Source organism: Pongo abelii, chromosome 6 (assembly GCF_028885655.2).
Source record: "Pongo abelii isolate AG06213 chromosome 6, NHGRI_mPonAbe1-v2.0_pri, whole genome shotgun sequence".
NCBI lineage: Eukaryota > Metazoa > Chordata > Mammalia > Primates > Hominidae > Pongo > Pongo abelii.
The window spans coordinates 119,603,132-119,614,770 of NC_071991.2; the positions used below are offsets into that span (position 1 = coordinate 119,603,132).

General features: G+C 49.4%; 1 protein-coding gene across 3 annotated transcripts; it reads right to left on the bottom strand.

The window, feature by feature from the left end:
* Window positions 1-523: 523 nt before the first annotated feature.
* On the bottom strand, window positions 524-11,404 carry FEZF1 (FEZ family zinc finger 1). 3 transcript variants are annotated; one of them, XM_054559722.1, is made up of 5 exons: window positions 11,184-11,404; window positions 3,176-4,050; window positions 2,805-2,939; window positions 2,427-2,559; window positions 524-1,976 (listed from the first exon to the last, which is right to left on the bottom strand). In XM_054559722.1, the coding sequence occupies exons 2-5, from the start codon at window positions 3,974-3,976 to the stop codon at window positions 1,618-1,620; spliced, it is 1,428 nt and encodes a 475-aa protein (XP_054415697.1). In that variant the 5' UTR covers window positions 3,977-4,050; window positions 11,184-11,404; the 3' UTR covers window positions 524-1,617. The 3 variants fall into 3 exon arrangements, with proteins under 3 accessions (XP_054415697.1, XP_002818425.2, XP_054415696.1); XM_002818379.5 differs by lacking the exon at window positions 11,184-11,404 and adding an exon at window positions 9,719-10,166; XM_054559721.1 differs by lacking the exon at window positions 11,184-11,404 and adding an exon at window positions 4,127-4,352.
* Between the last annotated feature and the right edge of the window lie 235 nt (window positions 11,405-11,639).

The window sequence follows — 11,639 nt, forward strand, 5'->3', positions numbered from 1 at the left end:
GCGGTGCTGACCGATGGTGGATTCTCCGCGACAACAGCCCTGGAGGGAGAGCGTGGGCCAGGAGAGGGGCCACGGGGCCCCTGAGGCCTGCGGGGCTGGCCGCACTGGCCCCGGGCCTGGCGGGGTGGTGGAGTCCGAGGCGGCGAGGCGGGGACCCCGGGGCCCGCTCCCCCCAGTCGCCCTCCCAGGATGTGGCCCCGCTGCAGTAGCACTACTGTGCTGGGCTGTTTGTCTGGCAGCTTCTACTGAGCAGCTAATAGTATAACAACCCGGCTTTGATAAATCTGAAGTAATTACCCCTCTTAATTAAAGTCTTTAGCAGTTGTTTCATTGTTTTGGCAAGAAAACAGGAGAGACTTGCAGTTAGAAACACCAGAGCCCGAGCTCACAGCGGAGCCGCTGATTAACACTTGAAGCATTTCAAGGACCTGGCACCCGCCACAGTTTGGTTTTCATCCATGTTTCCTCCTTGAATGGAAGTATATTCGTCTATAAACATATATACACATGTAAAAACACGGAGGCTCCCTTTGCCAGCTGTGTACAAGTCAGTATGTGCCTTCAGGATGCAAACAATAGATACCTGTCTATCTATGATTGTAATGCGTTTGAGGATATGTACATTGCATACAGCTACTGGATATGTTGTTCCCATTTAACTGTGCACTACGAATGTATCAGGTGGTCCAAGCCAAATTTATGTTTCTGTTAGAAAACTCCATGTCTTCTGCTTCTGAACTTTACCAGATTTCATAACTTTACCCAAAGGTGTAACCATTTGGAAGAGACTATTTGCACTTGATAGATTTTCAGACCAAAACATTAAGTATTACTAATCCAGGGTTTTAGATTTTAAAAAGGCGGATGGATGAGGGGGTCAGAGTCAGGGATCTTTAGCTGAATAGTATGAACAGAGCCCTGAAGTTTGTTGATTAAATAAGCATGTTCCAAGTATTTATTTCCAACAGTCAATGAATCAATTTTCACGTGCAATAATCAAAACCAAAATTCAAAATCATCCATAATGAACCACCCTTATCTAATATGTATGTGTGTGTGCTCACGAATGTGGAATGTACCCCTATGGGCGCACACATCTATGCGTGTATCTATGACATACACACAGTGTTTTGTCACTTCAGGGAAAGAGGAAATGATCAACATCCAGCAGACATCTTGAGACCGGAGAATCAACACAATGGAAATATATACAATAATAAAATTAAAATGATGCAGCATTCCCGGGTAGAATAATACAGATCTCAATAAATATAGCAGAAATTTGTTTAAACAAAACAAAACAAAACAAACACCATCTCTCCACCCAAGATGAACAGTCTTTCCAAATTAAAAAAAAAAAAAACAAAAACAGAAAACAAGCAAAACCCTCCAAATTTTTCATAATTGTTAGTGCCTATATAGAATATAATACACAAAACCATTTAGCAGGTGCATGCAACACGCGAAAGGCCAGGGGATGCAGAGGCTTCTGGTCGGCCCTAAAGTGTGGGGCCCAACATGCCCTGGGGTCTGCACAAGAACTCGGACCAGGAGCTCTAGTCTGCCGCTGCCTCAGCCTGGGGGCACGGCTGAGGCTGGAAGGACCCTTAGCCTCGATCACTGGTGGCCCTGGTGGAGGCCGGGCTGCAGGGGCCCCGGGGTTGGCAGCGGCGGCTGCAGAGGAGGCAGCGTCACCGGCAGCTGCTGCTGTAGCGGGGGCGGCGGTTCAGTGCCTGGTTCGCCAGCTGGCGCGCGGGCCAGCCCCAGGCTGCTGTCGTGCAGCTTGCGGACGTGCTTCTTGAGGTCAAAGTTCCTGCAGAAACCCTTGCCGCACGTGGGGCAGGTGAAAGGCTTCTTGTCGTTGTGGGTGTGCATGTGGAAGGTGAGGTTGTAAACCTGGTGGAAAGCCTTGTTGCAGATATTGCACTTGAACTGCTTCTCCCCGCTGTGGGTCAACTTGTGGTTTTTGTAATTCCCTGAAACACACAAATGACAGGGATGTGGTTCTGAAAAAAAAAAAAATAGCTTAAAAAGGGAGGAGCAGACACGTGGAAGGTAGCGCCAGGCAAGCAGAAGAGCCGCTACAGGTCCCACAACGAGTGCAGGGCTACTATCGGTGCCTGCACTTGTCTCCACAAGTTTATTTTCAAGCATCGCATCAACAGTGATGCCGTTTCCTTAAATTTGAATGCACATTTATCAGTCCAATTACATAGAATGAGAGCATGCAGTTAAAAAATATACCATTGTTTTATGAATCTTGCCTTTCTCTAATACTAACCAGACTTCGAGTAGGGAGTTAGAATGGCAAAAAAATGTGCCACATAACTACACTTTAAACATCGTCTTCTAAAACATCCCGAAAATATTAAGTATGGCTTTTCATAAGACTAACCATGAGAGACAACATTTCCTGGTTTCCATACCTTTTTGATGAAACCCTTTGCCACAGAATTCACACACAAACGGTTTGTAGCCCGCATGTATTCGGGTATGAGTGTTTAAAGTGGAACTTCTATTAAATGCTTTGCCACACTGGTTACATTTGTGAGGTTTTTCCTAAGCAGGAGAAAGGAAAAGCAGAGACATTTAGATATTTTCTAATTATGTGAAGTTCTGCAAGCTCGAAACACAGTAATGCTTAAACACTTTCAAGCAGAACAAAAGCAAACAATACATGGCATTCACCCTGTTCAGCTAGCATGTTTTAAACGAACCTTATCCTAAAGAGTAAGGCTTTATCGGCTGTTTTTCTGCAAACAGTTCGGAAGCAAACTAGGTGAAATTGAGACAGATGAACACACCTGCGTGTGAATGATCTTGTGCCTGCACAGGGTGCTTGCTTGCCTGAAACCTTTTCCGCACACTTTGCAAACGAAGGGTCTGGCTCCTGTGTGCACTGGCATGTGACGGGTTAAGTTATAGTGCGCGTTAAAGACCTTAAAATTAAACACACGTAGAACAGGTTAGCCGCACAAGTAACTTTGAAATCAAACCGGGCAGAGAGAGGGTAGGAGGAAGAGATACTTACAAAAAGTGTATACAAATAATTACCCCCAAAATACTAAAAAGGGAGGAAGGAAAGGAGGAGCGAGGGAGGGAAGGAAGGAAGGAAGGAAGGGAGGGAGGGAGGGATGGAGGGAAGGAAAGGATCTCCGTTTTGCATTGTACTTGCCTTTCCACACACTTCGCAAGTGAAAACTTTGGGCTTGGCATTAGGAGAGCCTCGGCTGAAATCCGAGGTTTTGAACGCGATTTTTTCCGACAGAAGCTGGGCGCTTTCTTTCATGTAATGCTGCAGCTGAGCCTGGGACAGGTCTTTGAAAGCTACTCCAGAAGGGTATTTCTCCACCGCCGGGACCATCAGTTTATTCCTTTCGGCTAAATACGTTTTTGGCTGCGGGTGCAAAGGGGAACTGAGGAAGTAGGAGGCCACCGGGTGGATGTTCACGCCGGCTGCCGGGTGGCATGGGCCGTCACCTCGGTTCAGGTAGCACAAGGCGCCCATGGCGTGGAATGAAGAGTGGTTGACCACACGCGGCCTTACCAGCTTGTACTGCTGCAGCGGCAGCGCGTCGCGGGCCAGGTCGCCCTTGAGACTCAGTGCGCAGTTGAGCAGGTCGCTGCAGCTGAATGCCGGCGCCGAGGGCACCGCCGCGGGCGCCGCCGGGGCCTCCAGACTGGCCTTCCGCGGCTCGGAGCCCGTCACTCCTGCCTTGGGGCTCGTGTCGTAGGCCACAGGCACGAAGGGGATCATGCAGGGGATCGACGAGTTGAGATGCAGAGAGTGCTTGGGTTCCCCCTTGGGTAAGGCTCCCTGCAGGAAGTGGGGGACTGGCAGGGCCTTGGGCTCTGGGGTGCGCGCCATGATTCGTTCAATGGAGAAAGCCAAGGGTTTGGACGTGCTCATCATGTTGCCCCGAGCTGGAGCAGTCGCTAACATTTTGGTAGTCGCGTTGTGGCAGCTACTGTCCATGTCTGAGTCGCCAGCGTCCGTCAGCCGGGGCTGGGCTGCGCCGTCCGTTGCCTTGTTCCCTGCTTGTCACAGACCTGCGGAGAGGGGGACGGGCACCATCACCACCAGTAGCCTCCTCCTCCTCCTCCTCCCCAGCATCACCAGCCGAACCTGCCTGCCCAGCCCAATGGACTCCTGCCAGCCCATCGCAGAGTTCTTGGCGCACCAATGACTCGGGGACAATCACTACTTATTTCTATCAATAGAAAGTGTTGTGTCAATAACGCAGCCAAGATCTCGCCAATCGTTAACTTCCAAGAGGAGAAGGTAAACTAGATAATTGCTCAATTCGCTTCCAACAGTCAACAGGAAAACTTTTTTTTTCATCTGCAGTCAGTAACTACTTTTCATTGGTGAGTGGGGTTCCCCGCCCAGAAAAGGCGGGGGCGCTTTCACCCGCTTGGCGCGCCCTCCCCTCCGCGCACACACTCTGCCGCGCACACTTCACTACCCTCCGCGCCCCCCCACCCCCACCCTCCTTTTGCTTCCTCTGCCTTTCTAATTTTCAATCTGCTTAACCAGGCTTTAGAGGCCAAGCAAATCTGAGATCAATTTTCTCGTTTAGCTCTAAGTGACATCATCTAAAATCATTGTGCAAGGGCTAAATAAGGAAACGGAGTCTAATTCAGGGGCAAACGCCAGGCTATATTTATCAAACGCCAAGCTCCAGAAAGCCTCGGCCAGGAAGCCTCGGCAGCGAAATCCGAGGTTTCGCTGCTTGGTTCCACTGGGCCTGGCTGGGCCGGGCTGGGCCGAGCTGGGCCGGGGTCAGATCTGTGCTACCTCCGCAGACCTCTTTCTTCCTCCAGGGCTCGGGGTTGCCCGCTCCCGGAATCCCGGAGTCTCCGCGGCCCGAACCGAGTCTGGACCATTTAGAAGACGCCGGCAGGTAACTGGCCTCCCAAAACGCCCCGTGAATTAAAAGCCTTAGGAAGCTTGTTCTGTGTTTGTGGTTTTGTAAAGGCAATGCCCGCGGCAATAGGCCTGGGAAAGTCGCACTTTCATCCACAAAGTTGAGGAGTTGCAAGGAATAATCGGGTGTCACACCACAAGCAACCTTGACTCGATCGGACCCCACCCAGGATACACACAGACGCGCGCGCGCGCACGCTTCTGAGTTTCCATTGAGAGTCCGGAAAGAGCATTTCTTTCTTAAGTACCTGCGCTCAGCTAGAGCTCTCCCGGAGCATTTTAAATACTGAATGCCGAGCGGAGAAGGGAAACAGAGTATATTAATCCCCACCCGGGTTGCCGGTGTCTGCAAGCCTCCTCTAAGCAGCGCAGGCGGCAGCCTGGATGTCTGTGCGCATCAAGGAGACTTGCCGGCGCCGGAGTTGTGTCCACAGGTACACTTGTGCCTCCCAAAGAGCGCGCGTAGAGACCATTTCCCCTGCAACGCCCGCCAGCCGAGCACCCGCCGAGTGTGGCACCGCGGCCGAAACTCCTGGGGCGGCGCGGTGGAGCGTGTGGGGGTTTCCGGGAAGACGCCTATGGCTGCGGCTCCCACTGTGCGGGTTCCCGCCGCCCAGGCAAGAGCGTCCAGGAGCGCGCTGGAAGCTGCGGCGCGCACCTTCCCCGGCGCAGTCCCTTGCCAGCCGGCGATTACGCAGAGCTGAACCCCGGAGCTAGGCGCGCAGGAAGGGCTGCACAGAGTTGGAAGACACGGCAGCTGTAAGCTGAAGTGAGGAGGCCAAAGGAGCGCGCAGAGCTGCAAGCAAAGGGCGGTGGGGCCTGGACCCTGAAGTGAGTGGCCGACCGCAGCAGCTCTAGGTGCCATCTGCCTGGTGAGTTAACCCCACGTGGCTGTGAGACAGGTGGTGGCGGGTGTCAGGTATTGGGCCAAGTGTAGTGGGGGCGTCCTTCTGCTAGAGCTCTGAAAAGGGTTGGCCCCGGAAGGCTGGATAACGGCGGACTAGAAACCCTGGCATTATTAAGTCCCTGAGCAATTTCACTGAAAGATGCGAAACTGGACCTTAAACGAAGGAAATTGACCTCAAAGTATTCCCTCCTCTCTACCCCATTCTCAATACATGCCAGGCAAGCTACCCGGGCCCCTCCGCCCCACTCTAACTTTCCGCGAAAATCAGTTCCGCCTCTGCCCCAAGAGCCAAGAGGGGTGGAAAGGAAGAGAGCTTGGGCTGGGAACGCGCCGGATGTCTAACAGAAAGACAGTGGCAGCTGGGTGGGTGGTGGGAAAACTCACAGGCTGAAGAAATGGGGGAGGGGGAGTGAGTCTTATTGGAAGTTGAGGACAGCCAAGGGGCAAGATGGGGGAGAGGTCTGGCTGAATACGACCGGCGTCAGCAGCTAGGCCTGGGAGTGCCTCGTTTCAGATCTCGAGGTGGCTTCAGGCTGGGACAACTGATGCAGCAGAGAAGGGCAGAGCGCCCGGCGGGAGAAGGCAAAGAGGCACTACACTCCAAGGCGGCCCTTTGGAACCGTCCTTGGCCCGGGTGCACCTACTTTGGATTCGCCCAGGCTGCAAATTTTCTTTCCTTTTGCTGGGGCCACGGGACAGAGCACCTGGGCAGAGCAAGCGGAGAGGCGCCACACCCCCGAGAGGCGCTTCGAAGTTGTCCTTGGACCGGGCGCAGACACTCTGTATTGGTCAGCGCTGGAAATTTTCTTTCCTTTTGCTGTTGGGGCCACAGAACCAGTCTCCTGCTTTCCCCTGCTCAGACAAAGGGCACGGGAAGGGCTTTGCTGGGGCAAAGGGGGGTGGGGGGGTTCTCTGTCCCACGACAGATGGGTCGCAGTTAAGACTTTAATTGCTGACTTTTGGGCCGGATCAGATTCCTTTTCCTACCTGCCACTTCCCAGCAGCGAAAAATCCCCCTCCTGCTGCACTCCTCCGCCACTGGGCTAGGTTGAAAGGAAAAAGCCAAGAAGCGCGAAGCAGCCCAGCTCTGGAAGGCTTTGGAGAGTCCAGCTGACTTGTACACAATTCGCGGCCTCTGGAGCCTTACCTGCCTTCTTGACTGAATGCAACCAGTTTGTTTTACGCTTGTGGTGTGTCCCTCCCTCTCCCCTTCTTCTCCTCCCCCTCCCCTCTCCTTAACTGCAAAAAAGCCTTTATTTGACCTCTGTAAATTTCTCCTTTGGTGTATACCAAACTAAAAAGGAAAAAATATTGGCTAAGAGGTATGCATGCTTTGTATAGTTTATATTTCAACAGTTTCCTTTTCACTGGTCTTTTCAGGATTTGCCCTTCCGGCAAGTGTTTGAAAATGTCATTTGAGTTAACACAAATATGGCAAAGCATCAATTATGCTCTTCCTTTAAGATGGCCTTGAGTTTACTAAAGACTGAAAAGGTGCTTTACAACTCCAGGCCTTGATATCCAACATTTGTTAATTTTTTCAAAACCTAACCAAAAACACACGTTAATTAGTAATACTATCTCTATTAAATAAGAATTGTCACAAAACACAAAAATGTATTTAGAAAGGGCTTCTATCTTACTGTCCAATCTGTCTAGTACTTTATTTCCAAATATATTTGAAAATAACAAAAAAGGCAATAAAAACAGAGTATATTCAGCAAATTCAGAAGCTTTCAAAACGTTTCAACACAAGTATTTTTTAATTATTAAAACAAATGCAAGGGAGCCTTGTTTGTTTTGTTAATGGCAAAATAGAAACTCTTACAGTTTCTTTGGATTTTCTTTGAGAATCCTATAATCCTCTTTTTTTGCTGAGAGCTGATGATTAAGTGTGCCTCCCCTTTCCATCCATGGAAAGGCAGTATTTATAACCTCAAATCCTGATGGAAGGCAAGTTTAAGTGTATGATTTATCCTTTATGAAATATCCTGAGGAAACCACAGCAGTTCATAATATAAAGAGGCCAGATAACAAACTCTGTGTTAAGACCTATTTTAAAAATAAGGAAAAGTCCTGCTCTTCTAAAGTAATTTAAAATTCTCTTTTTCTAAGGAATCTAATTTTGACTTCAATACTTTCTAAGCTGTGTTCTTGCTATTACTAAAAAATATTCATGATTTCCACAGGCTTTTTGCTGAAGTCCCTATCATAAGCAAATGCAGTTTCTGGGTATGGTTACTGCAATTCGAAATAAAAGGTAATAAGATAATAGAGCCACACATTACCAAATAAGCCATAATCTCTAATCTCTTATTCCTTGATATGTCACAAAATACTATTGATGTTTTTAAATTAAAAACGGATTGGAAAATATTATAACTAATTCCAGTTTCTGCCCTAGTTCATTGACTTGTCCCTGGTCATGTTTTTAGAGTTTTCTGGCCTGTTCAACATCTCTGACCCCCAGCCCCTTCACCAAGAGCAACAGTCTGCTTTCTCTTTGCTTTAGCTTGTGAGCTAAGGGACGATAGACAAAAGCATTATTATTATTCTGACATCACCCCCCACCCCAGCCCTGACATTCAAGCACATCTACACTTTTTCCTGTTTAATACATAGCACCAAAGGCAACATACTGTACTTCTAGAAGGAAAAACACATTTTTAAATTCCTCTACATTTTCTGCTCATACTCTTTATCTCTGGCTGGTCTTTTGTTATTTCTTTTGGTGTGTGATGGAGGCAGGGTGATGGGATGGGACACAAATAGCAAAGGTCTATAAGGTTCAAGGAAAGAGTTTCTGAATACCTCAGATTACTTAATACACAACAGGAACTAACTTTCAAACATATTAACAAACATATTGGCAACAAGTTCAAATTTAAGGCTACCAGTGCGCTTTTAGTTAGTTTGGTAGCAAATAAAGAATTCTTGCTAATTTCCTAAAGCAATGTGAAGGACAGTATCACAGGTTATAAGTGTGGGAAGGGTTGATTAACTCACAGAGCCCTCCTCTCTTTGGGGGAAGAAGTGTGAGGGTGGATTATTTGTCTCTAAACCTTTGTTGTTACTATTTCTTTTATATTAGGATTTCATTTAAACCCAGTGAAATTATTTCTCTCAAAACAGCATTTACATAGCAAATCAGTTTGTGAAAGGAAATGAAGAGCCCAAATGTGGGAGCCGTTAATGAGGCGGCAGGCAATACAGATAGTGAGCATTTGGGCTCAGTTTGTTTCTGACCCTCCACTAATGCTGAGATTTTTCTCACCCATTCCCACAGGCCTGTGAGGTGTGTCCCTCCAGACTGAGAGGCTACGACTCAGGGCTGGACTTTATGGAAAAAAAGAAGTTTATAAAACAAGTAACCCAGTTTCTCCAACCTTTACTGTGGAGCAACAGCATCAAGCAACAAAACCCAGCAAAGTTTTGCTTGTCACTTACAACGGTGTTACTGAAATCTGGAAGGTGAACAATTAGAAGATAGCCCAAACATGCTCTATTGCTCCACACTGAAATACTTGCCTCCAATAATAGAAAAAAACTGTTCTCGTGCAATTGGTTGATTAGCGTTTTGCAGCAGTCCCTAGACAATTTTAAAGACATTTTGTGTTTGTGGTCAAAATGAAAAACAAACAGACACACACACAAAACCACCATATTCAAGACAGAGTTCGACTGTTTCCTTGACACTACCCACGAGGTTTAAAGCATTTTTTATGTTATTTTCAAACTTTCTTAAGTGATCTCATGAAATAAAAGTCGATAATAGAAATTCAAACACAGAGCAAAGAACGAGCTTAGTGAAACGGAGAAGCAGTAGAGGTAAATAAAAATCCTTGAGCCAGAAATCTCTAAGAACCGCTTATAAATTCAGTTACCTCCTGAACTCCGGCCGATGGCCACTCCGGCCCGGGAGTGCCCCGCGCCGACCCGCTGGCCTTGGCCGTCTCAGCCTTCATTATCGCCACGGCCTTGGCGCCCCCTGCCCCCGGCTGCCCAGGGGAACCAAGTTCCCGCTGCTGGCGTTGGGGAAGAGGAGCCCCGCCTCATTCAGGATTCGGTGGCCGGCGCAGAGCCATTTGAATAGAAGCAGCCCGAAGTGAAACAGAAAAGCTGAAAACTCCCCGGCTGGGCTCTCCACTTCTCGGTTCTTGCTCACGAGTTCCAAATAGTTAAAATGACGTTGGTAAGGCCGAGGGCCACCGAGCTCTGTGAGACTCCCTTGGAGGGGCCAGGAACCGTAGCTCGAGAAGCTTGGAGGCGGCTGGGAGTTGGGGCGCAACTTCAGTGACCGGGCGCCGCTGCCAGGCTGGGGCTCCCAAGCGTCCGGCTCCTGGGGTCGGTCGACTCGGCGCTGCCTTCGATCAGGTCCTGCGGACCTCGGGCCTCTGGACCACCACCGCCCCGGCCGGTCCGGCAACCCATCCCGGGCGCAATCGCGCTCCTCCCCTTCTCCTCTGCATTCCCGCAGGTCCTGGGGCGGCTCCATCCCCCCAAGGCTGAGAGATGGCGAGGGAGGCTCCAAAGAGTTTCGGGAGGGGGCGCCGGATCTGGTTTAAGAGACCGCGGAACAGATGGTGGAGAGCTCCTGGATGAAAGTTTTTGAACAGGCACTCGCTAATAGACTTGCTTTGACGACTCAGGGTGTAATTGAAGGGTCATTTAATCTAGATGCCAGGTGAAAGAAAACAGGCCCGGGGGTGTGGCATACCTAAGGAGGAACTAGAGCATCTTTTCACTAGGTTTGCCTGTCATTTTGACTTTCCTGGAAAATACGTTCTGAGGTCAAATTTTAAGAATGTCTGAGGAGCATCTCTGAGTATCTCTTCCAAAAACCTTTCGTGTATTTTTTTAGCCGACCTCCTTCCTCCGAGAATCCTCCCTTTGAAGCCGTTTGGCCTGTGCTTAAGAGTAGTTGGGGTCTCCTTATGGTCCCAGAGCAAAGAGAATTTTCTAACTAGATTCTCCTGTTTAAGACCTTAACAGAAAGGCCTTTCTACCTTCCCTTCTTTGGCTTTACTCTCCAATTTGTTCTTTCATTCCCGAGTTCTCCCAGTGAAGCCCTGCATCTCCTCTAAAAGAGAATATTTCATGGCTGTCCAAAGAGGGCCATACCCCGTAGCCACCTCCCGCCGGCCTCCATAGCCTCTGTAAAAGAGGAAGCACTCAGCCACTGGCCGGCCCCCTTTTGTTGATGGAAGTGGATGCTGTTCTGTTTCCTCCCTTCCCGCCCTTAGGCCTCTCCCAGACCAGATTCTGCACGCCTTGTGCATGTTTCAAGAGTTGAGCTCTAAGATCCAATCCCAAGAAGAGGCTTGATCCATCATTAAGAAATCTTACTACCTTTTAAAATGTTATTGCCTTCTCACTTTAAATTAATTTGGAAGGTTTTTTTTTTTCCTCTTCCCACTGTCTCCTCTTACTTCAAGTTCAGTTAATTCTCTGAATTCACGAACAGTGGGGCTGCCCTCATAGTTTCTCAGCAGTCCCACACAGAGGAAAAGGCTCCTGGAAACAACGCGAAGCGTTAAGCGCCCGGCGCGGGTGTTGACGCTGGCAGCTCGCAAACAGCGTCCCGCGCCCACGGTGACCCGAGGGGCCGGCCGGCTGACGTCACTAACGCGGCCAGCTGCGGGGACCTGGGCTGCAACCGCGGCCTCTGGCCCCTGCCGGCTCGTTGGGTCGAGGGTAGGAAGGGAAGTTGAGGTCTGGGGTAAAAAGCCGGAAAAAGAAAGGAACAAGGCTGAGAATCATTCAAAGATTAAATGGGGTCGGCTCCTGTTGCTTGCGAAGACGGAT

What these genes read in the sequence shown, in the direction of transcription:
- FEZF1 (XM_054559722.1), bottom strand. Translation starts at nt 3,976, where the DNA reads ATGGACAGTAGCTGCCACAACGCGACTACCAAAATGTTAGCGACTGCT. An exon ending in CTTGCGAAGTGTGTGGAAAG is followed by an intron (nt 2,940 to 3,175) that starts GCAAGTACAATG and finishes TTTAATTTTAAG; the next exon opens with GTCTTTAACGCGCACTATAA. An exon ending in ACAAGATCATTCACACGCAG is followed by an intron (nt 2,560 to 2,804) that starts GTGTGTTCATCT and finishes TCTCCTGCTTAG; the next exon opens with GAAAAACCTCACAAATGTAA.